The following is a 21,872-nucleotide window of genomic DNA, read 5'->3' as shown; positions in this document are numbered from 1 at the left end:
ACTAACTAGATTACCATAAAACATATATATATAAAAAAAACCCCACAAACGCCATAAAAGAAAATTATGCATCAAACAAGAAAAACTGCTCTCTTCCAATCTTAAACTGGGCCATCTAATCTGAAACAAAGCAAGTTGGAGTTAAGACACAAGAGATGCATGCAATCTTTTTTGAGTGGCGAGTCCTAATGAGAAACCTCACATCATGGGCTTATAATTTGGGTTATTCGTCCCGACATGTATCACCTTACACTTATCCACGTTAAATTCCATCTACCATTTGGTTACCAAGTCTTCCAGTCTTGTAAGGTCTTTCCAACAATTTCTCACAGTCTGCATGTGATTTAACAACTTGGAATAGTCTTGAAAACCTCACTCAGTCTATTTTCATATCATTCATAAATACATTCAAAAAACGGTCCCAGCTTAAATCTGTCACTCGACTATTCACTCTTCTCTATTTATAGGACTAGCTATTATGCTTCATGAGGTTATGCATATACCCCTCGTTTTTGACAAGGGGGGGAAGAAGGTTAGGGGAATTATGTTTAGGACTATAGAGCAAAAATTATTATATACTGTATATGGAAGTAAAGATCCGTAAAGTTACACAGTTGGCTGTGACGGTTTTTTCTCAGCCACAGTCTCTTCCTCAGACATTATCTCTTCCTCTCTCTAAAAGAACCCACGTGCCTATTCCACGCCTTCTTGAATTCAGACACAGTCTCTATAGAAACATGATGGCAAAATTAGGCTATTAATACACTGTAATGTGAACCTTCTAAAGACTTATACTGTTATCTTCTATCTGCTATGTTCATGGTCTGGCTGAAATAGAACATTAATAAGGGGAGCTCATTTTATTTTGATCCCGATGAGTTACGGTTGAGTTTATTTGGTTTTGACTTTAGCATTTCGTGAAATGTAGTGCTTTGTATATGTTTGTCACTCCTAATAAAAAAAAAGAATTGCTAAACAAAGCACTAGCCATTTAACCCAATGTCTGCTTTCGATTTTTAGCCAGTTTCCAATCCGTAACAGAACACTGCTTCCTGTAGCATGGCATTTTAATTTTCTCAGTCTCTCACGCAGGACTTTGTCAAAGTTTTCTTTAAATTCAGATATGTTAAGCCAACTGACTCACCTTTTATCTACACTTTCATAATAAAACTGTAGTGGGAAGAAGCGCATGATGGTGGCATGCTTCTGGAGTTCTAGCGCTTTCTTTTTCTCTGCAAATAAGCCCTGGAAAAGGAGGGGAGTGGTGCTGTATCCTCCAGCTATCCCTGTACCAGTCCCTGGACAGCTAGCAATTGTCAATTTCCGCCAGCAGCAAGCTCTCTGGCTTTTCCCTTGCTGTAAAAACCAATAATGCGGGGAGACTTGGCATCTTTGTCCGTGAGGGAGATCAGGGGGTCAGGCAGTCTGTGGCAATTTTGCGGCCTGACATCATTGATAATACCATGCTCATCAGCACCAGCAGAATTAATATTGGTTTCAGGTGAATGGTACTTTAAGGCTCTCTAAGATGTCTTTATAAGTCTCGCCTGTTTTATTCTGTGTATGTTACTTCTGTAATGCCGCCTAGGAATAGGCGGTTGATAAATCTAATAAATAAATAGAGGAGAGGTGGAGATGCAGAGAGCGGACCTGAAACAGAGGTGGTGGAATTAGAACCTGGTACAAACAGTGGATTGGATTTGGGGATCTGAGATGTCCAAGTTTCGGATGTTCTGTGGGTTCAACTTGATTTGACATCTGCTTTCGACACGGTTTCCCATTGAAAATTGCTATTCAGAAATCTGATTAAACGGTATAAAAATTGTTTTATCTGTAGTACCGAAATGGTTCATATCTTATTTCTGTAACCAATTTTACTCAGTGCATTGGAAGACTCAGCTATCCCCAAAGGGGGCATTGAGTTCTAGATTCCCTCAGGGGTCACCGTTATCCCCAACTCTTTTTAACTTGTTCCTTGCACTCCTGGCAAGACTTGACATGGGGCATTAATTTTAATTTCTCTGTTGATGATATTCAGTTACTGGGGGTTTATTTTTTTCTGGATATCAATCAAGCAGCAGCTATTTCTGATCTCAATGATAAATTGAGTAAACTAACTGGCTGTCAGAACGTAACGATTTTGAATATCAAAAAATCATCAGCAATGTGGATTTCTCGTAACCACAATGTGTTGAGAGCCTAGCTGGAGATTTAGGGTACGACGTTACAAATACACTATGACGCAAATGACTTAAGTTTCAAACCTCAAATTAATCATGCGGTAAAATCTTGTTTCTATCAATTGTGTATGTTGTGTCAATTAAAACTCATTTTGATAGTTGAAAATTTAACTAAACTAATGCATGCTTTCGTAATATGTCATCTAGATCAGTGTTCTTCAACCTTTTGATACCTATGGACCAGTGGAAATAAAATAATTATTTTGTGGCTCGGCACCAGACCCCGCCCATCTCCACCTAATCTCCGCCCAGACCCCGCCCCCATAATAGTACTAATTCTACCACCATTTTTTTCCATTCCTTTTTCATATATACACACAATATAATTGTATTAACAACACATAATCCCTGTTATATAAAACCCCAGCTTTCATCTACAAGTTATTGATCCCTTATACCCCAATCAGATCACAGATCTATTGACCAACATCTATTAGTTACCCCTCACTTAAAGTTATTAATACACGGTGGCACTTTATCTTCTCTGTTACAGCTCCTCAAACTTGGTACTCCCTCCCTATTTATCTCAGAGAAGAAAAGAACTTAGATAAATTTAAAAATAAACTTAAGAGCTTTCTTTTCAAAGACGCTTATGATATTTAGGAGTCCCAGCCTATTTTTGCTTATTTTAATAAGGCTACTTCTTTTATTTCCCTCCTATTGTTTTTTACCATAATTGTCCTTCTTTCTATCATTATTATTGTATTTCATTACCCTGCCTTTCCCTTTGTTTTCCTTTTCTGTTTATTCTGTTAGTCGTTAATTTAATATGTTTTGTTTAGTGTCCATCTGTCTTTTATAACCCCTGTATTATCTGTAAATTGAATGACTTGTTCATCGCTTAGATATTTGAGTAAGCGACTAATCAAATACTTATTAAACTTGAAACTTGATAATGGTTAACCACAAAATTAAACTACACAAAGCACACTGTATGCTTCTCAATATTCATTTCTACCAGAGCACAGATAACCCTATGCAAATACGGGACCAAAAACTAAAAGTACTAATATATACAAACAAACCCTAAGATGCAAGACTCTGCATGCAGTACAACCCCAGAGGAAAAGGAACAAATGCATTTCAATCACTAAATTAAAAAAATAAAATCATTCCCCCTACCGTAGTTGTCTCCCTCCCTTCATGCTGTGCCTTGCCTTCTAGCCTGCCCCCTCTTCCCTCAGTGCTGCAATGCACAACGCAGTGGGCAGCGGCTCCTCGCGCATCTCATCTGGAAGCCTTCCCTCTGATGTTGCGATGTCAGAGGCGGCTTCTGGTTCAGGCACAGGATGCACCCACGGCTTTCTGCACTGCAGCACTGAGGAAGACAATGCCGCATCGAACGCACCGTGGATCGGCGGCTGAAAGCACTGTCTGGGGCCCAATGCACATGCCAACCCTGCGGACTGGCACCAGTCCACGGATCGGCGGTTGAATTACACCAATCTAGATTATTGCAATACTCTTCTTAGGCTCAAGTAAAGCCATTTACATCATTTACAGCTCATTCAGACTTTTGACTGGCTCAAAAAGATCATATGCTGTACAGATTACATTAGTTGCCCATTTCTCAATGCATAAACTTTGAACTGCTATGCATGGTATTCAAAGCATGGCATCTGAAATCTGCAGCATACCCTTCAAACAAGCTGTTCAGGTATTCCCCACAGAGATGTGTGTTCTTCTCAAAAGGATCCGTTGCCGTTACCAGGCCTTAGAAGAGTCAAACATGCTTTAAGCGGAAGTCGAGCTCAATTGTTTCTGTGATGATTTGTCTTATTCCACTTTTCAGAAGTTACTCGAAACAGTTTTGTTTCAACATCATTATGGAATCACAAACCACTCAAACTAGTTAGTAGTTTGACATGGTAATTTTTAGTTTTTGTATAATTCTCCCTTTCTTATTTTCTTGTAGTATGAAGATGCTTTTGTAGCTGTATTTTTTGTATTGTACATCGCTTAATAACCAAGTCAACAGCAGTCTACCAAAAAATAATAAACCCAATCCTCTAACTTTAGCTAGACTTATGATTTCAGAAGTACTGACAGCATAAACTTTAGCAACCCTACTTGTCTCGGGAATTAACCATCATTCTATATTCTCATTTCACAACCTTTACTCATACTGAGGTAATTCTGCACCTACTCCTCAAAATGTATTGAGTCAAGGGGGCATTTATGTGCCTTAGTCAGAGGCACTATCAGTATTCAATTTAGAAAAAGGCGCAATCAATAAATTAATTATAAATGCATGATAAGAGCTCAAATTAGGGAAGGGAAAAATAAACTAATAGCTAAGCTGTTTTAAAGTGACAGAACTTGAGAAATGCAACCTTCTGATGATCTCTAATGCCATCCAGGTTTCTTGGTTCACTTCCAGATCATCGTGCGTGGGGGAAGTGTCTTTTCCTTTCTTTGGGAACACAAGAATTGTGTTATCTTTAAAACCAAAAGTTGTGAACTGCTACTTCCTTGGGTGAAATGTGTCTTAATCTCCCCTTCTCCCCCCCCCCCCCCCCCGAGGGTCCCTAGGTTGTCTCCTCTTTCAAAGGTCTCTGAGCCATTTCATTAGATGTGACAAAGTTATCACCCAAGTGTTCTCTCAAGTTTTGAATTCAAGGAAGGAGAGAGACCAGTTTTTCAACCACCTATGTCCCATGTTTGCCTCTGTACCTCAGAGCGTCAACCCAGTCAATATTCCCCCTTTAGAGGACCAGAACTTCGCACTGCAGCACCAGCAATTTTTTATTCCGTATTAATCAGGCTCACAAGGCACAAATCATCTGAAGGGATACCAGTCCAGAAAGCAGCAATCTGTTTAGCTCCTGAGACATGAATTCCTGGAATGCTGAAGTCTACAAGTGTCCTTCAAATAAGTCACATGCAAAAATATAGGCATTCAATCTGTACCTCCTAAAGCTATTCCGCGACGTCATGGTTTTCTTTGTAGATTCTAGCAAGGTTAAGGTGATCAACAAAGGTATTCAGTTCAGTTATGTTCATTTGCTTCATTCTCTGGGAGGGGGGGGGAGAGGGGAGTACGGTTGGCTGTCAGTTCAATCTCTGGTCATCCTTCCTATTACTTTAAATAGGTGAGAATGACCTCTGAAAGGAAAAGGAAACAGAAACCCATCAGGCTCATAAACAAAGGCCTCTGGTTCTTCTATGGTGGAAAGGTGGCAGATTCTTCCACCGCACTACCATATTTCCCTCAGATTTTGTTTGCATCTCTTCTTCTGGAGCTATTGCACTGATACTACAGAAGCTTCTTCAACCATATGGGGCAGACACGTGGGATCTCGTAAGGAGAGGAGGAGATGATGGATGCTGCGGATGGGCAGACGGGATGGGCCATTTGGCCTTTATCTGCTGCCTGTCGTCTCCCTTGGCACTCTCATCCAGAAGTGGAGTTGCACTCTTCTGAAAGCCTCAGATGCATGTTGGTGTCAAGCAGCACTAAAAGATCAGCAGTGGTAGGCCTGCAGACAAAACAAATCCCCAAACACACAATGGTTAGTGCCGAACGCATTAAGTAAACAGGAAAATACACCTGTCCACTTCTGCTGTCAGAAGAACCAGCAGAAGGCATCTAGTTCCAATGGCAGGGAAGACAGCTAACCTGAGCAGCAACCTCAGCCCTGCTGTTACAGGCCAGGTAGTACAACTGTCTTTCTGATTCTGCAGGGCTAAAACTAGAACATGTCCAACAGTGGTGCAGGGACCGTACACACACACTTCCTCGTGGCTTAGTAAAACCACATATTTAGGTTTATTGAGAGTAAGTAAAGGGGGAATTCTTACCGTAGAAGCAAAAGCTTCTATGTTCTCTTCTACTCTGGGCTCCTCCATATTTTTTTCCATTCCCTTTTCTGGAGTGCTGGAATGCACTCTTCCTTCTCCGGGCTCTGTCCTCAGTTAAAAAAAAAAGAAGGTTTCTCAAGAGCACAAAGGGAGAAGGAGAGAAGCCCTGAGGTCTGGAAAGTAGCAGGCCTAATTACATTTCTACTAACACCAGCTGAGGTCCTAGACCATCATAAGGGTTTCATTTGTGTCAAAATTCCCCCTTGTCAAAAAAGCTCTAGCAAGCAGAAGTAAATACCATTACACAAAACAAAGAATACATTTTCACTATTTCATTTAGAAGTATGCTGTGTGTGTAAATTATCTTCTGGTTCGCTATATGTGTTTTTTTTTGTTTAAATTACATTTTGCAGGAAAATTGCGACTGGAGTGAAAATTAGTCCAGAAAGCAGAATAATGGTAAAGTGAGTTCGCTGGTGACACTCAAGCTCAGGAAAAAAAAATATATATATGAAATTAAATTTTTTGCTGATACATTCCAAACCTGAGAAAACCAAGAAATAAGGCTAATTCTCCTAAGTGCAGAAATGCATAAGCTGCTTTCTTCTTCCAACACAATGAGTAAAGCAAAGTTTTACTATAAACTTATACCCCCCCACCCCCCAAAAAAAGCCTCGTCCACCTTTTTCTGGTGTGCAGTATTTCAGCTGTTTTATTTTTTTTAAGCCCTCTAGAAATTTCTCTGCAAGCATAATTATGGCTACGCTCAAATTGAATGCATCCCACTGGGTCATTCTGCTTAAGCCGCCACAAATGAATCAGTCAAATGTACCAGCCTGACCTCAAACTCATGTGATTCTATTAAGTACTGTTTCAAAATCCAGCAACTCCTACCAAGGACTCAACGAAGTGGTGTCAAATCAGCCGCAAGTACTTGTGAGCAACATCAAGATACACTTTCACAAGACACAGAAGGTAGTTTCTTTTCAAGAACTGATCAGATTGTGCCAAAATGCTCTAAGTTAACCTTAAAAAACAAACAAACCCAAAAGGAATTAACCCCAAAATATCCACAAAGAAGAAAATCCAGAGAAAACCAAAAAAAACTCTGTGGAGTGATGATGTTCCCAAATGGACTTTATTTGAAAGTATCAAAGTTCCAAAGGTACACTGAAATCATCCACTTAAAATAATTCCATCCACATAAAAGTGAGACACTGCTTGCATTTCCATTGCAAATGCAAGCAGTGTCTCACTTCCGGCTCACCACACAATTGTTTCCCACGTACTCACCTTTATAGGACCCCTGAAGAAGACTTTTTGTCGAAACGCGGACCCTGTTGGGTCCTGTATCCCTAGCGGACTAGGTCCTTTAAGGCTCTTATGTGGATGATTTATTTTTATGTGGATGGAATTATTTTATGTGGATGATTTCATTGTACCTTTGGAACTTTGATACTTTCAAATAAAGTCCATTTGGGAACATCGTCATTCCACAGAGTTTTTTTGGTTTCCTAAGTTTTAACTTAAACAGCAGAGAAAGGTAGACGGGATACATTAATGGAATCAGAGTTGTCCCCTGAAGACAGCAATTCACCAGACACACACATCACAAAGGTCTACATGAAGCTGCTTCCTACATTTTTGTGGGTGCACAATAAGCCTCTAAGTGAGAATGGAAGGTATGCAAGACTGCTGAATTGTTCTCTTCGGGAAACAAAAGGAGAAAGACACAAAGCAGGAGCAAAACTGAAAGTAAAACCTCTGACAATTCGGTAGTATCCTGTTTCCAACAGTGCCCAGCACAGGTCACAAAGCCTCAAAGAGCAGCAAGATTCCATCCTACTAACCCCAGGGGTAGAGCACAGTTACTTACCTGTAACAGGTGTTATCCAAGGACAGCAGATAGATATTCTCACATGTGGGTGACATCATCCGTGGAGCCCAGAATAAACGGTGGGAAAGTGTACGGTCATTTTCAAAATCTCAAGACTGCCCATATTTCACATGCGCTGGTGTCTTCCCACCTGACATTGGCTCGCAGGACCATCAGTTTAGTAAAAAAAAAAAAGCTAAGAAGCCATCTAGGGGATGTGGGAGGGTTGTGCGAATATCTTCCTTCTGTCCTAGGATAACACCTGTTACAGGTAAGTAACTGTGCTAGGACAAACAGGCAGCATATTCTCACATATGGGATTCCTTAGCTGAAACCGAATGGGTTGGAGGTAAGTTGGCTCTATGTCGAGAATAAATATTGCAGAACTGCTTGGCTGAACCAACTAGCTCTTCTAGAAAGATTCTCTAGAAAGTAATGGGATGATAAAAGTAGGAACTGAGGACCAAGAAGTGGTTCAAAAGGAGGCTTTATCAGGGTTGACTGGTGGCTTGGTTTGAAGAAGGCCTTTCAGGAATCTGGAGATTAAGGGATTTCAAGACGTGCATGAAAAGCACTAATAGAACCGAGATGAACTTTGACTAAAGTAGTTTTAAGGCTAGAGTTGGAAAGTTGCACGAGATACTAGAGTACCAATGGCAGAGATGTTGTTTCTGGATCCAGAGAATGTTGAATATGAAGAGAGACCATTTGAAATACTAACATCACTGGGTGGAAAGTTTTCTGGAAGCTTCAACGATAGCTGACACTGGTGCAGAGAGAGTAAAAGCATCTCTTTGGTGGGAGTAAAATACCACACTGTAAACTAGCGAATGTAGTTCTACAACTGCATGGAAGGTTCCCATATTCTGAACGGTTGTCTCAGCCATCGAAGTGCAATGAGTTTCATGGTAGCCTGATCTTCGTGTAGTTTGAACAGCATATAGGAAGTTGCCTGTCCGGTCTAGGAGAACGGAATCGGAAGGCTTTGACCGAGGGAAAATCCGCCGACGCAAGATCAAAGGACTCAATGGTCTAGGGAGGTCAAGTAGATGTTAACCTGAAAATGGCTCAACGTGCCCATCCTGAAACAGGCGCAAGAGGGTCTGAAGGTTCAAAAAGAAAAAAACCCAGTCCTTAGAAAAGATGAAAATTAAAATATTAAGTGAAAGGAAAATGAAGAAAAATATAAGCGAGAAGGTAAAAAATAGTAGTTTGACATGCTTTTGGAAGAACTACAAAAAAATGCAGCTTCTCAGCTCTGCGGAAAACTGAGAACTGATGGTCCCGCAACTGGCACATGCACAGTTTGGACAGTCTTGAGACTGAAAATTTTTTAAAGTGACAGTACTTTACCACTATCTGTACCAGGCTCCACGGATGACGCCACCTACACATGAGAATATGCTGCCTACTTGTCCTAGAATAAACAGTGGCATTCCCAGGTCTACCTCAATAGTTTATGGACAGTTTCTCCAAGAATCTATGCAAACCTTTTTTTTTTTTTTTTTTTAAATTCAACTTTTACCATTATGCATTGAGTGAAAAATATGTTTCCTTGTTTTAAATGTACTACTTGCTAACTTTATGGCATATTCCCTAGTCTCTATAATTTTTTGAAAGAGAAAACCATCTACTCATGTTTACATTTATTACATTTGCCTACCACATCACGGATAGGAAAAATATCAAAGCAGCAGCAAAAATTAAGGCTTGATGTTAATAAATGTCAAATGATACCTCCTGATACAGACTGTAGTTAAGCAAAAATGCTTCGCAGCATAGAGAATGACAAGGAGAGACCTCCCTCCTCTCCGTCATCTTCTCCAAGCTTTAGAGCACCACCCCCTTTAGCCTTTCCTTATAAATCTCTTTATCATTTTGGTTTAACAGAGCTTCTTTTCAGCTCTCACCCCAGACCTCAGGTTTTCAGGATATCCGCGATGCAGATATATCTTGCTTATAATCGGCAAGCACCAACCTCCATTGTATGCAATCTTCATTGCATATTCACCATGGATATCCTGATAATCCGACTAGCTAGGTGTGTTCTGAGGACTAGGTTGATGACCCCTCCTAATGAGTCTGTTTCCTCCTCTGTCCCACTTCCCCCCCCCCCCCGCATCTATTTTCTCTTCTGCTTATACTCAGAAGTTGAAAAATGACAAGTGTATAGAGCATATAAGTAGTGAAAAGTCAGGCATAAGTCATGGACTGACAGGTGAAAAAGTCAGCATCATTCGTGATTTATATAAACTTGATTATATGTTAAATTCTGACAAAGAAATATTTCAAAATCTATAAATTAAAACAAGATAACTAATGGCAAGGGAGAGGGGACACAAAACTGCAAAACCCCAACAACGGTTAATCTGTGAAACCCTATCTGATGATTTAAGCAGAAAATAAACCAAAAACATGCTCAGCAGACCCTTCAGATTCTTCCCCAAAACTCTGATTACACCAATAAACTGTTAAGTCTTCACATGTACTGACTGTTCCCTCTAAGCTGAGCAGGAGTCCTCCAACCTTACTGCTGCCAGTTGGGGGCAGTGTTTCAATACTGTGTTTTCAATCTCTTAAGAGACAGAAAAGTTCACTAGATCCCTGCAGAGCTTGCTTTTGAAAATGTGACACTGAAACAGCACCCGCGAGGCAAGATGGTGCCCTAGAGTGCAGACGTGTGTGCACGGCAGCTCTGTATGCTGAGAAAAATGCTGAAAGGAGGCCAAAGAAACCTATTTCCACTTTGCAAAAGCAGTTACTAAGACTTCATTACATGTACAGCAGAAGATTGACGCACTTATCAGCTATAAGGGGGGTCTCGCTTCGAGTGGCCGAAGGTTCGACAGAATCTGTCATTTCTGGGTAGCAGTGTTTCAATGATCCCCGAAAAGATGCAACCCCCAGCTAACTCAGCATTGCAACAGCAGGCTGTGCCAGAAGTGAGCTTGGTGTGAGCTCTGCACTTGACTCTGCAAAGGCGATGGCGCCGGTCTCCCTGCAGCTGGGAGAGCTACTGAGGTGAGAAATGATAACAAATTTCATGAGCAAGAAAGTGCTGTTGGAACTCTAAGGGCAGATTTCAAGCCAGGCTCCTTACTGTTACAGTAGTGTGCAGAAGTCTGGCACCACTTCTGATTTTTGCATTCTTTCAGCTTTTTGACCTTTTATTTCTTTTTTTGTTGACCCAATAGATTTGTCTGTGTACTACATTATAAGGGATATATTTGGCCGTTAAAAACAACTTTTTATTCTAGCTTGGCCTTAAATTTCAGTTGCCATGTTAATCATTTGATGTACTTCGCTGGCCAAAAAAGTACATACGAGCGTTATCTATCCTTCATAGTTAAGAAGGTGGCCTTGAAAATGACAGTTTTGTGTGTCGGTGATGACTCAGTATTTGGTGGGCCACCCTTTATTCTTGATCACCGTGTCTGCATTGCGTGAACCAATTTGATGAGGTGATCATGGGTGACAATGTGGTTCAAAACTGCAACAACTTACAGTCCTACATAAAATCCTACAGTCCTACATAAAATCTAAGCTTCCCATCTACACCCCCACTCGCTCCCTCCGCTCAAAATCAGAAATACGCCTATGCATTCCCCCTGGAAGGTCCCTCCTCTCAGAAACTGCCCGCAAACGATCCTACAGCCACTTCATCCCACATCTCTGGAATAAACTCCCCCCCCAACTCAGGCAACAGAACTCTTTATTGACATTCCGTAAAATGGTAAAGACCCTCCTCTTCAACTAAAGATCTCCCTCAGTCTACACCCCCCCTTAAACCCCACCTCTCTCTTCTCTCCCCTTTAACTTCTCCTAAATTTCAGTATAGTCCTCTCTTAGTCTGTACTCTGATAAATTGTCTGTACTCTGAAAAATTGTTTGTACCCTGATAAATATTGCACAATTTTGTATGTCCAAGCACCTAAACCTATTGTACATCTTATTTGCCTAATTACTTCTACTGTGTATGTTTACTTGTAGACCGTTCTGAGCTACTGGGAGAACGGGATATAAATCTAAATAAATAAATAAATAAATAAATAAAATAAATAAATAAACTTTTGTTTTGATGTTGGATGTCTCTTGGATTGCCATCAGCTTTGTGCCACAAGTTCTTGATCAGATTCAGATCCGGAGATTAGGCAGGCCAGTCGATGACTTGGTGTTGTTCTGACTTTTCGGGTTGACTGGCTTGGGAACAGCTGTTGAGCTGATGGCACCATAGGCTTTGGCAGTATTATGAGGAACTTGGTCCCAAAATGATATGCAGACATCTGACACCACTGGCAGCCATGCAGTCTCAGACCATGACCTTCAAAGGATGCTTCAGTGAGGCTGAGGCACTCAGGCTTGAACTCTTCTCTAGGAAACCTTCTCATGTAGATGTGGGCCTGGTTACCAAACAGGCAGCAGTGCTTTCATCGCTGAGAACCATTTTTCCCCCACATTTTCCATGTCTAGCTTGAGTGCTTTGGCACCCACTCGATCCGGTTGCACCTTTGGATGTCAGTCATCAATGACTTGTTGTGTGCTTTGCAGCCTTACGGACCAAACTGCAGGCACCGGTGACAAACTGTTGATGAGCTGAAACCGACATGACACTTGTCTGACCACTCACGCAGTAGCTGAGGTGAGCTCAGCTTGCAACTGGTCAATTAAATGCATCAAGTGCACCGTATTAGTGTGATGCTTATGGACGTGGACAACCGGACCGAGGCTTGCCTTATCACTCAACCTGTCGCTTTCTTCTTTGTACAATTTTAACTAACGCGCTATGATTGCAGTTGACTATGCTGGTGATCTGGCAGCACAAAAATCCTTCCTTGTTCATTACTGACACACGAACATGCTCCTCCAACGTCAGGTTCTGAGTCTTGTTCATGGTTGATAAATAAAGCTCACGTTTTTTACAGCTGCCCTATTACCTAGACGTTTGAATTGTGATTGGCTGATGAAAGCAGCCTCCTAAGTGGTCAAAAGCAATGCGTGATGATCCAGTTTTGAAGTATGATCTGTAAAGGTTATAGTAGCTATATTCCAGTTACCAACAAAATTGTAAAATTAGAAACAAGTGATCTTAAAAAAATTTGATTCTAATAGCCAAATGCATCCTTTAAATGTGGTAGACAGACAAATCTATTGAGTCAACAAAGAAATTAAAAGGTCAGAAAGTTGAAAGAATGCAAAATTCACACACTATTGTAGCTACCTTTTAGTGCAGGGGTGTCCAAACTGCAGCCTGAGGGCCACATGCGGCCCTGTGAAGAATTTTGTGCGGCCCCAGTCGAGGGTGATGCAGTGTTTTCCTCTGCTGTCCCCGGGTTTTTACCATCTTGCCAGCTCCCTCCGCTGTCTTGCTGAAGCGTTTGCGCGTTTGTTTGGCCCCAGAAACATTTTTTTCGACCAATGCGGCCCAGGGAAGCCAAAATTACAGGGACATCCCTGTAATTTAGTGTGTCTTGGTCAGACTAACTTGGCAAATGACTCAGCCAGGAAAAAGTCTGAATTTGGAGAGCAAAGTGAAAACTACAGAGTCCAAGCTAACTGCAGTTCAAAGTTCATGTGATAGTCTTTCCATTTCACTCTGGCGAGTGTACAATGTGACTTCTGGTTTGGACATGCAAATCTGGAGTTTAGATGTGAGAATTAAGAAAACAGGGGGAATCTTAGATTGATAAATTTTCCACGTATTCCTGGCATTTCTGTACAAGAATTGTTTAAGCGTCATCATACAAAAAACTTACATGTTCCTCTCCAATCACTGCCAACTATAATCACGAGTATTTTACCTTCCCCCATTGAAGAGGAAAGTGGGGGCTGAAATATGGATCGACTGTCACAAATCAGAAGATAGTTTAAACTCGACTGCTGTTTTAGAGTCATATAGAGAAGTGGCTATTCTGGCTACCAAGGTAATGGCACTAGCTTTGGATTATGATCGGGGCTGGCTATTAAAGCTTTTAGACTTAGACACACTATTTGTTTCCAGATGCAGGCTAAAACCACCCAGAAGCAATGCAAGTAATTTTTGATTACGAGACCTAGAGTGGTGGCAATTGGGACAGTTTCTTTTGAAATTTCCATGTAAATGCTTAAATATAAGAATGCTACTTGTATCTTTTTTGAACCTTCGCCACTGGTGTCGTTTATGTAAGATAAATTATTAGCACAGGGGCAAGCTGTGGAGTCTAAGGAACTGACAACATAAATTAAGCTCACTTTCTAAATGTAAACTGAAGATTATCTGCACTCTATGGATAATTTCTTATAATTTATCTACTTGATATTTCCTTTATGGTTTGATCTCTTGCTTTCAACTACATATTGAGGACTTATTATAAATGGTATAATCACTTAAATTAAAATTCCTTGTTAGCGCTTCATAGAACTGTTAAATTTGTTTCCTTTTATACGATTTAGATTTTTCTGTTTCAAGTTGTATTTTGAAGTTATATTCTTAACATTTCAAGGAAAAAAAAAACCAGCACCCCCCACTGGCAGGACTATAAGTGGAGGACTCTCACTTGGCTGACAGGGAATAGTGCTTCATAGAAAGTATTAGATTAAAAACTTATTTCCTGTCTACTACAACTTCGAAGGACACCTTGGAAACCAGCAGTTGATTGGATGGACTTCTGACGACACTTTACATACAATTGGCTAGTAGGGAAAATATCCTCTTAGCCCGCATTTACAATAGAGAGTTGCGCGGGGACAGAAATCCCACCCATCCTCGCCCGTATCCTCTCTGTCCCCACCCATCCCCGCAAGGAATTACCTCCATCCCCGCCCGTCCCCATAAAAAGCAGCAATTACTTCTGACAGAATCATCAATTCCACAGTTTCTTTTGTGTTTGCGCTGCTGTTTTCCTTGTGGAATCTCTTTGGTGGAACCCTTTTTTTGTTTTCTGTTCAGGTAATTAACTTATAAACCCCCTCTTTTATTAAGGCTGATGTGTCCATTATATTATATGGATGAACCCTGCTTCCAAAGCCTTCCATCCCCGTGGGAGTCCCGTTGGCTAGAGGGGGGGATCCCCGTGGGAGTCCGGTGGGCCAGAGGGGGTCCCTGTGGAGTCCCGTGGGTTAGGGGGGATTCCCGCGATCCCCGTTCCCGTGCAGACCTCTAATTTACAACACTGGCAAGTCTGTAAGACCTTCAAGGAGCTTTGCGCCTGCCTGACTCCTCTTTTCTCCCCCTTCTGCTCATTAACTTAACTCTCAGGACTGGGACATATGGGATATAAACTGTCCCAAGCAAGATGCCATATGGATACTAGTGTATCTTTGAGGATCATTCGACACACTATTATTATTCCCTTCAGACATGCCACTACACAAACAGGAACTAGGACCCCTCTGCAGAAATCTGGATAGTTTGTTACCCATCTGCCCTGCGACTTTTGAAACACCACTCTCCCTACTTTACCACCTGTTGCCTTCCACATGACCCTGCCACTCTGCATCACGCGCCAGTACTCACCACAGCTCAGGGGGCATGAGTTCGACTGATCTCACTTGGCCAGGCACAATTAACTAGCCCAGAGCTACAAGAGCCAGGGCACTTTTCATCCCGACTGCGCGTAAATCCTTAACCCCGTTTAGACAGAAAGGGGAAGGGGGCCCTTACTGGTGCTCTAAAATTCCGCCCACGTTCCTATGGGGAGACCCATGTGCTTTTTTGGGGTTCTTCCGAAGCGGAGGGAGAGAAGAAACGCAGCTTACTTTGATAGTGCTCAGGTCCATGGGGTGCTTAATGATCTCGCAATAGTCATGCAGCCCCAGTGCCTCCACGTCCACGGGTTTGTAAAAAGGCCATGCATAGGCTGCGTGTTTCTTTGCAAACATCTCTTTAATAATCCCACTGCAGTACTTTAATCGTTCAGACACCTTGTTGCAGCTGCTGTTGCTACTGCTGGTGCTATTGTTGCCACTGTTGCTGCTCGTTTCCAAGTGGTGTGGCGGTGGCTGCTGAGAGTCCGGCACATCCTTCTTTGGGGGCTTCACCGGCCGGCTGCTTTCCCTGCGCGGTGCTGGCTTGGTGGGCTTGGGCTCGGTGGGCAAGGGTGAGGATTCATGGATAGGGTCCATTGCTGTTGGGGTGGTGGTGTCTGCTTTCCTTTTCACACCCTTTTTTGTCTGTAAAAACAGAAAGAAAACAGTCAAATCAAGTATTTCATAAGACATGTCTCCTAAGCGCTTTTCTTCTCAGGATTTTTCTTGGCTCACTAATTCCTCTTTTCTGTTCTCAGTTCAAATCAAGACCTGTGCTGGTATCAGGGCATCATGAGGTTTTTCCCTCTATTTCAGGGCTCCCTAAACTCAGTTGGGTTTTCATCATTTCCACAATGAATATACCTAATCAATCTGTATACAACGGAGACATTCCATGCAAATGCATGTCATGCACATCCACTGTCATGAACTGGAAATCAGAGGACTCCTGCTCTATTTGATAGAGCTGAACCATTGCTGTAGTTGGAAGAAGTCAAGGCTTATGTATGGGATGCCTTCCAATCCTACGTATTATGGATTCAAAATCCGGGTGAGTGCCACCCCTACTCATGCCTCTACTGTTAAATGCAGCCATCCCATACCATCCTTCTGCACTACCACTCAGGCAGCCCAACTGTTGCTACTTTACCAATGGAGAAATTGTCAAATGAAGCAAAGTACTCTCCCCCCTCTATTCTGTTAATGAAATCTCTAAAAAGCATGGTTACTCACCTGTAACAGGTGTTCTATGAGGACAGCAGGCATATATTCTTAAATGTGGGCAACAACCGCCACGGAATCCGGCATGGTCAAAAAGTGTACTGTCACTTTAAAACTTTAAGACCGCTCATACTGCGCGTGTGCTTGTGCCTTCTTGCCCGATGTCAGCCTGCGGGACCATCAGTTCAGTAACAAAGCTAAGAAGCCAACTAGGGGAGGTGGGAGGGTTGTGAGAATATATGCCTGCTGTCCTGTGAGAAAACCTACCACAGGTAAGTTAACTATGCTTTCTCCGAGGACAAGCAGGCATATGTCACATGTGGGACACTCAAGCAGCCAAGATCATGCCCCTGAGAAGAGGATTATTGACAACTACCATGAGCCTGGCAAAACCGAAATGGTTGGAGGGAAGCTGGCATCTAAGTTGAGAACAAATTTTATAGAACTGCTTGGCTGAACCGACTATCCCACCTGGAATGATTCTCCAAACAATAGTGGGATGTGAAGGTATGAATTGAGGACCAGGTACCTGCTTTACAGATGTCCTCAATGAAGTTGAATGTAGATGCATACTGAAGTTGCCATTGCTCAAATTTTATGTGGCACGGCCTTCAGATGTTAGCCTGGCCCGAGCATAGCAAAACAAGATACAGTCTGTTAGACATGTGCAGATGGTTCTCTTGGTGTCAGGAGTTTCAAGACTATTTTCAAAAAATTTATCCAAATATCTTAACCCAACCCTTCCCCCTCCTCCTAGATAAATTCTCCCCCAAAACCTCCACTTAAATAATCTCTTCCTCCCCAAAACACCAACCAAGTATTCAGATCCCTGAAATGTAACGTAATCTTATTTGTACTCTAACTGTAATCTATTTGTTATATCATACAGTAACGTACAGTCAATTTAATATCCAATTTGCAAGTTCTTCCAGAATTAATCCAGCTACCTCTCCTCCCTTGTAACCAAAAAAACAAAACAAAACCAAACTGTTGTAACTTCACTGGAAATGTCCAGTTAGCTCTTTTGTAATCCGCCTTGAACTGCAAGGTATAGGCGGAATAGAAGTCCCTAATGTAATGTAATGTATTTGGATCGAATGACAGAACAGTTGATTGAAAGTTCTGGGAGGTTTTGTGCAATCGAAGAGATGGAACAGATCGTCAATGCTGGAGTAACTCGAGGTTGAGCATTGGCGTTGGGAGTTTCCAGCCACAGTCGATGTACCCAAAGTTGAACCAAAAAGTTTCTCGAATTGCAACTTCCTGGCTTTAGTAACCTCTTCTGCAAATGAGAGTAGAGCATGCAGGAAATGTCTCGATGGTCAGGACCTAGGCACGAGACACCAATTTTGCAAGTATGTACCCGAGATGATCCTGCGGCATTGCGTGCAATGCTTTGCTCGAAGCAACTAGGAGCCATGGACATCGATGGAAAATCCGCCCAATGCAAAGTCAAAAGATTCTATGGTCTAGGGAGGTCGACTAGATGAACACAGAACATATATTAAAAGCTCCCGGCTTGAAAACAGGTTGCAAAGAGCCCAAAGGCCAGAAAAACCAAAAAGGGGGGGAAAAATTCAAATTTTTAAACCCATTTAAGGAGAACGAAAAGAAATAAAAAATTTGGAATTTTTATTACTTTGGTTCCTTTAGATTGGAATGCACACAGATCTCATCTCGCTAGTTCAAATAAATTAAAACTTACATTTCCTTCCCTTAGGGGTAAAAATAGAACTTTCAAGAGATTCAGCCACTCTTTCATTTTCAAACAAACTGCGAAGGAGCTGATGCTGGTGTCGATGCCGCAGAATCAGCCATCTCGGCGCCGAAAAGTAATTTTTGTTGAATTTGTCGATTTTTCAACGTGCGTTTTTTCAAGGTAGCACAACGGGTGCAGGTGGAAGCCCTATGATCCGGACCTAGGTACTGTAAACACCAATTGTACGGGTCGGTCAAAGAAATGGGCCGTGCACACCGTTGGCACTTTTTGAACCCTGGTTGAGGGGGCATGAAAGTAAATACGCCTCTGCCAAATCGAAAGCCGAGGCCCCGCCGGGCGAACCCGAGAATAATAAAAAGAAGTTGTTTTTGTTTTTTTTAACAAAAAAAGAAAAAGAAAAGAAGGAAGAACTCTTCCGATACAAAATTCGCGCGAGCGGGAAGGCGAAAAAAGGGCTTTTCAACGGCCGTTGAAAAGAACGCATCTTCTTAGCTCCGCGGAAACTAAGAAACTGGGGACCGCGCGCCTCCGTCGGGCGGGAAGGCACTCGTGCGTGCGCGGTGCGGCCTACTAGAACTTTCCAAGTTCTTAGAGTGCAATCACTCTAAAATTGTCCGTACCGGGGCTCCGTCGGTGCCGTCACCCATCAGTCAAGAATATGCTGCCTGCTTATCCTGGGATAATTTTTATTACTTTGGTTCCTTTAGATTGGAATGCACACAGATCTCATCTCGCTAGTTCAAATAAATTAAAACTTACATTTCCTTCCCTTAGGGGTAAAAATAGAACTTTCAAGAGATTCAGCCACTCTTTCATTTTCAAACTAACTGAGCTCTGGAACGAGTTACCGCTTTCACTTAGAAGTCTAGGCCCCTTGGTTTTATTTCCGAAAGCTTTGAAAACTTTCTTGTTTACTAAACACTTTGGAAACTAAGCCATTGTGGATTGCATTCTTCTTCTATATTTATGTACTATACTTACGTTATTGTAAACCAAGTCGAGTTTTAGTTTAGACTAAAACTAAGAAAAACATGAACGGAAAGGCACAAAAAATACAATAGTTTGACGCAAGACTAAATCACAGCCTCTCAGCTCTGAGGAAAACTGATGGTCCTGCAAACCAATGTCGGGCAGGAAGGCACCAGCACATATGCGGTCTTATAGGGACAGTACACTTTTTGACATGGACAGCATCACCCATGTGAGAATATAATGCCCGAATGTCCTTGAAGAAAACAGAAAACACTGCAGTGTATATTTAAGAATCACCAAAATTTGCATCAGAGTATTTAGGTTCTAGAAGTTCACAATCAGAAATAGAATTATCATCTGTCCTAGAACCCTGTTTTCCTCTATGAAATGTTTATCAGTCTTAAACCATGATCTGAAAAACTGTTTTTTGGAGGATTTTTTTTTTTTTAAGATTTCATTATCTAACCATGACAAAGAAAAATGGGGAGACCTTAGCATTTTTTTGCTATTTCAGCTTGTCTGCGGTGTTCTTTGCTCATATGTTTAAAGACAATAGACTGTTTTCAGTCCAATTCTTTATATGTGAGGTTGCAAACCATTGGACCCCTGAGGAAGGTGAGTTTGCCGAAACACGGACCGTGTAGGGTCTGGTTGGATTTTTATCACTGTATTTTTTATCATTGTACTTTTTTCATTGAATTTTCATGTTTTTATATGTCAGTGTATAATAAATTATCTCCAGAACATCTGTATCCACAGTTTTTGTTTTTATTCAACCATGTCCATAACAAATTTTTGCTCTTAACGAGTGGCCCCCCCAGAAACAGCACCATTGTCCTTGGTAGAAGGTGTTGCATGAGTTAGAGACGAAAATTAAGAAAAAAAAATCCAGATTTCAAGAGGGTATCTGGTAGAGAATAATGGGTTCAGAAACAAGAATCAGTGTTGGTCAAGCCTAATCGTGGGCCTTGCAGCACCTGCCATGTCTGCCCCTAGCAGACCAGCAATACAATCAAGAAAAGGAGGTTTAGCACAAAAAGAAAGCAGGCTCTATGAATGTTTTATCCCATAATATAGGTCTCACCTCAGCACAATACATACAGGAGGTCACAGCATAATCTTTCTTTCTCATAGGCTAGAGTCTGGCCCGCAGCCCCCTGATGGAAATGTGTAACTTCCAACCCCCTTCCATCTGGAACTATACTTAATTCTATAATTTTTTAGTTGATATGCATTCAGAGTTTGAAACTATGTCACGATGTCTGGTTTACTATGCTATCCTTTCTAACGCAGATTACGCTGTTATACAAGACATGAAGTGTAAAGGAGTGTGGAAGATTTTCAGAAGGCAAAGAGCCTTTCTTGCTTCAGATAAACTGAAGAAAGAGAGATCAAAGTGTTCTGAAGGCTTATCTTAACATATTTAAAATGAATTTTAGCCACCTGGTAGGTTAGGGAAGCCAGAGTTCAAATCTTGCTTCACCTACTGAAACTTCTTGTGACCTCGGCCAAGTCACTTTACCCTGCGCTGCTTCAGAACAATTTGGATCGTAAATCCAATTTGGATGGGAACATGGGGGTTTTTTTGTATCTGAAAAGTACCATGACTTACGCTAGCACTTGGCAAAAGCAAGTAATAAATGTAACCATCTGAATCACGACAACCACAACCATGTTGACTGTTGATGCATATTGATCATTATGTATGTATTCTGTAAACTGCTTAGGTTTAAACAGGTTAGAAATTTTTCAATAAATAAAATAAAATGATGAGCAGATAAAGAGGGAACTGCTATGGAGAGAGGGATGGGCAGAGAATAAAAACAGGAGTAATGTCAGTTTTATAGAAAAAAAAAAGGTAAAAAACTGAAAAGGTGGAATAAAAAGCAAGCAGAAACCTAATGAGAAATGGATTAGCACCATGGTGGCAGGAAACTCACCTTTACGGGCTGCGGCGTGGTTGGGATGATAGGTGGGTGCGTCTGGATAGGCTGCGGTGCTGGGGGAGGAGCAGGTGTAGGAGGAGGAACGGGAGCGGGTACAGGTGCAGGCGGAGGTGGGGTCAGAGGAACTGGCGTCATTACTGGAACTTGCACAATGAGGTCAGCAGTGACAGGAGCAAAGGACTGAGTTGGCTGCACGGGCTGATGGGTAGTTGGAAGGCTCGGTGGTGGAGGCGCCCGCGTCTGTGGTGGGGTTGACGCCCGAATTGTTGTTTGTACCGTTGATGCAGCTGCCTTCGTCGTCACTGCCAAAGAAACACAGGAGGGGGAAAAAAAATGAAGCTACAGCCAAGCACTAGATCTACAGATTCATTCCCTCCCTCTCGCATTCTTTAAAAAGCATATCAGTGATTCAAGGCCTCTAAAAACCCAAACTGTACTGTAGAGCGAGATTATCTTTCCCCCCTCCTCATGTGCTTTGTAGTTCCTTATATAGCACTTTTACTTACCGTAAAATGTGTTATCTGGAAACAATGTGATGTCATCCACGAAGCCCCGGTACGGACAATGAAAAAGTGCACCGGTACTTCAGGAAT

At 41.8% G+C, this 21,872-nt stretch overlaps 1 protein-coding gene across 12 annotated transcripts in view; it reads right to left on the bottom strand.

The window, feature by feature from the left end:
* The window catches only part of BRD4 (bromodomain containing 4), a 180,788-nt gene that overhangs the window by 56,932 nt on the left and 101,984 nt on the right, over positions 1-21,872 (bottom strand). For 11 of the 12 annotated variants that reach the window (XM_033925117.1, XM_033925120.1, XM_033925118.1 and 8 more), the window contains 2 exons: positions 21,274-21,581; positions 15,652-16,065 (listed from right to left, as the gene is read on the bottom strand). In XM_033925117.1, the coding sequence (XP_033781008.1) occupies positions 15,652-16,065; positions 21,274-21,581 (722 nt within the window). The remainder of the gene's footprint in view (positions 1-15,651; positions 16,066-21,273; positions 21,582-21,872) is intronic. The other variant, XM_033925126.1, reaches the window with a different exon arrangement.

Source organism: Geotrypetes seraphini, chromosome 16, assembly GCF_902459505.1.
Source record: "Geotrypetes seraphini chromosome 16, aGeoSer1.1, whole genome shotgun sequence".
Lineage (NCBI taxonomy): Eukaryota > Metazoa > Chordata > Amphibia > Gymnophiona > Dermophiidae > Geotrypetes > Geotrypetes seraphini.
This window is presented reverse-complemented; position numbering and strand designations above follow the sequence as displayed.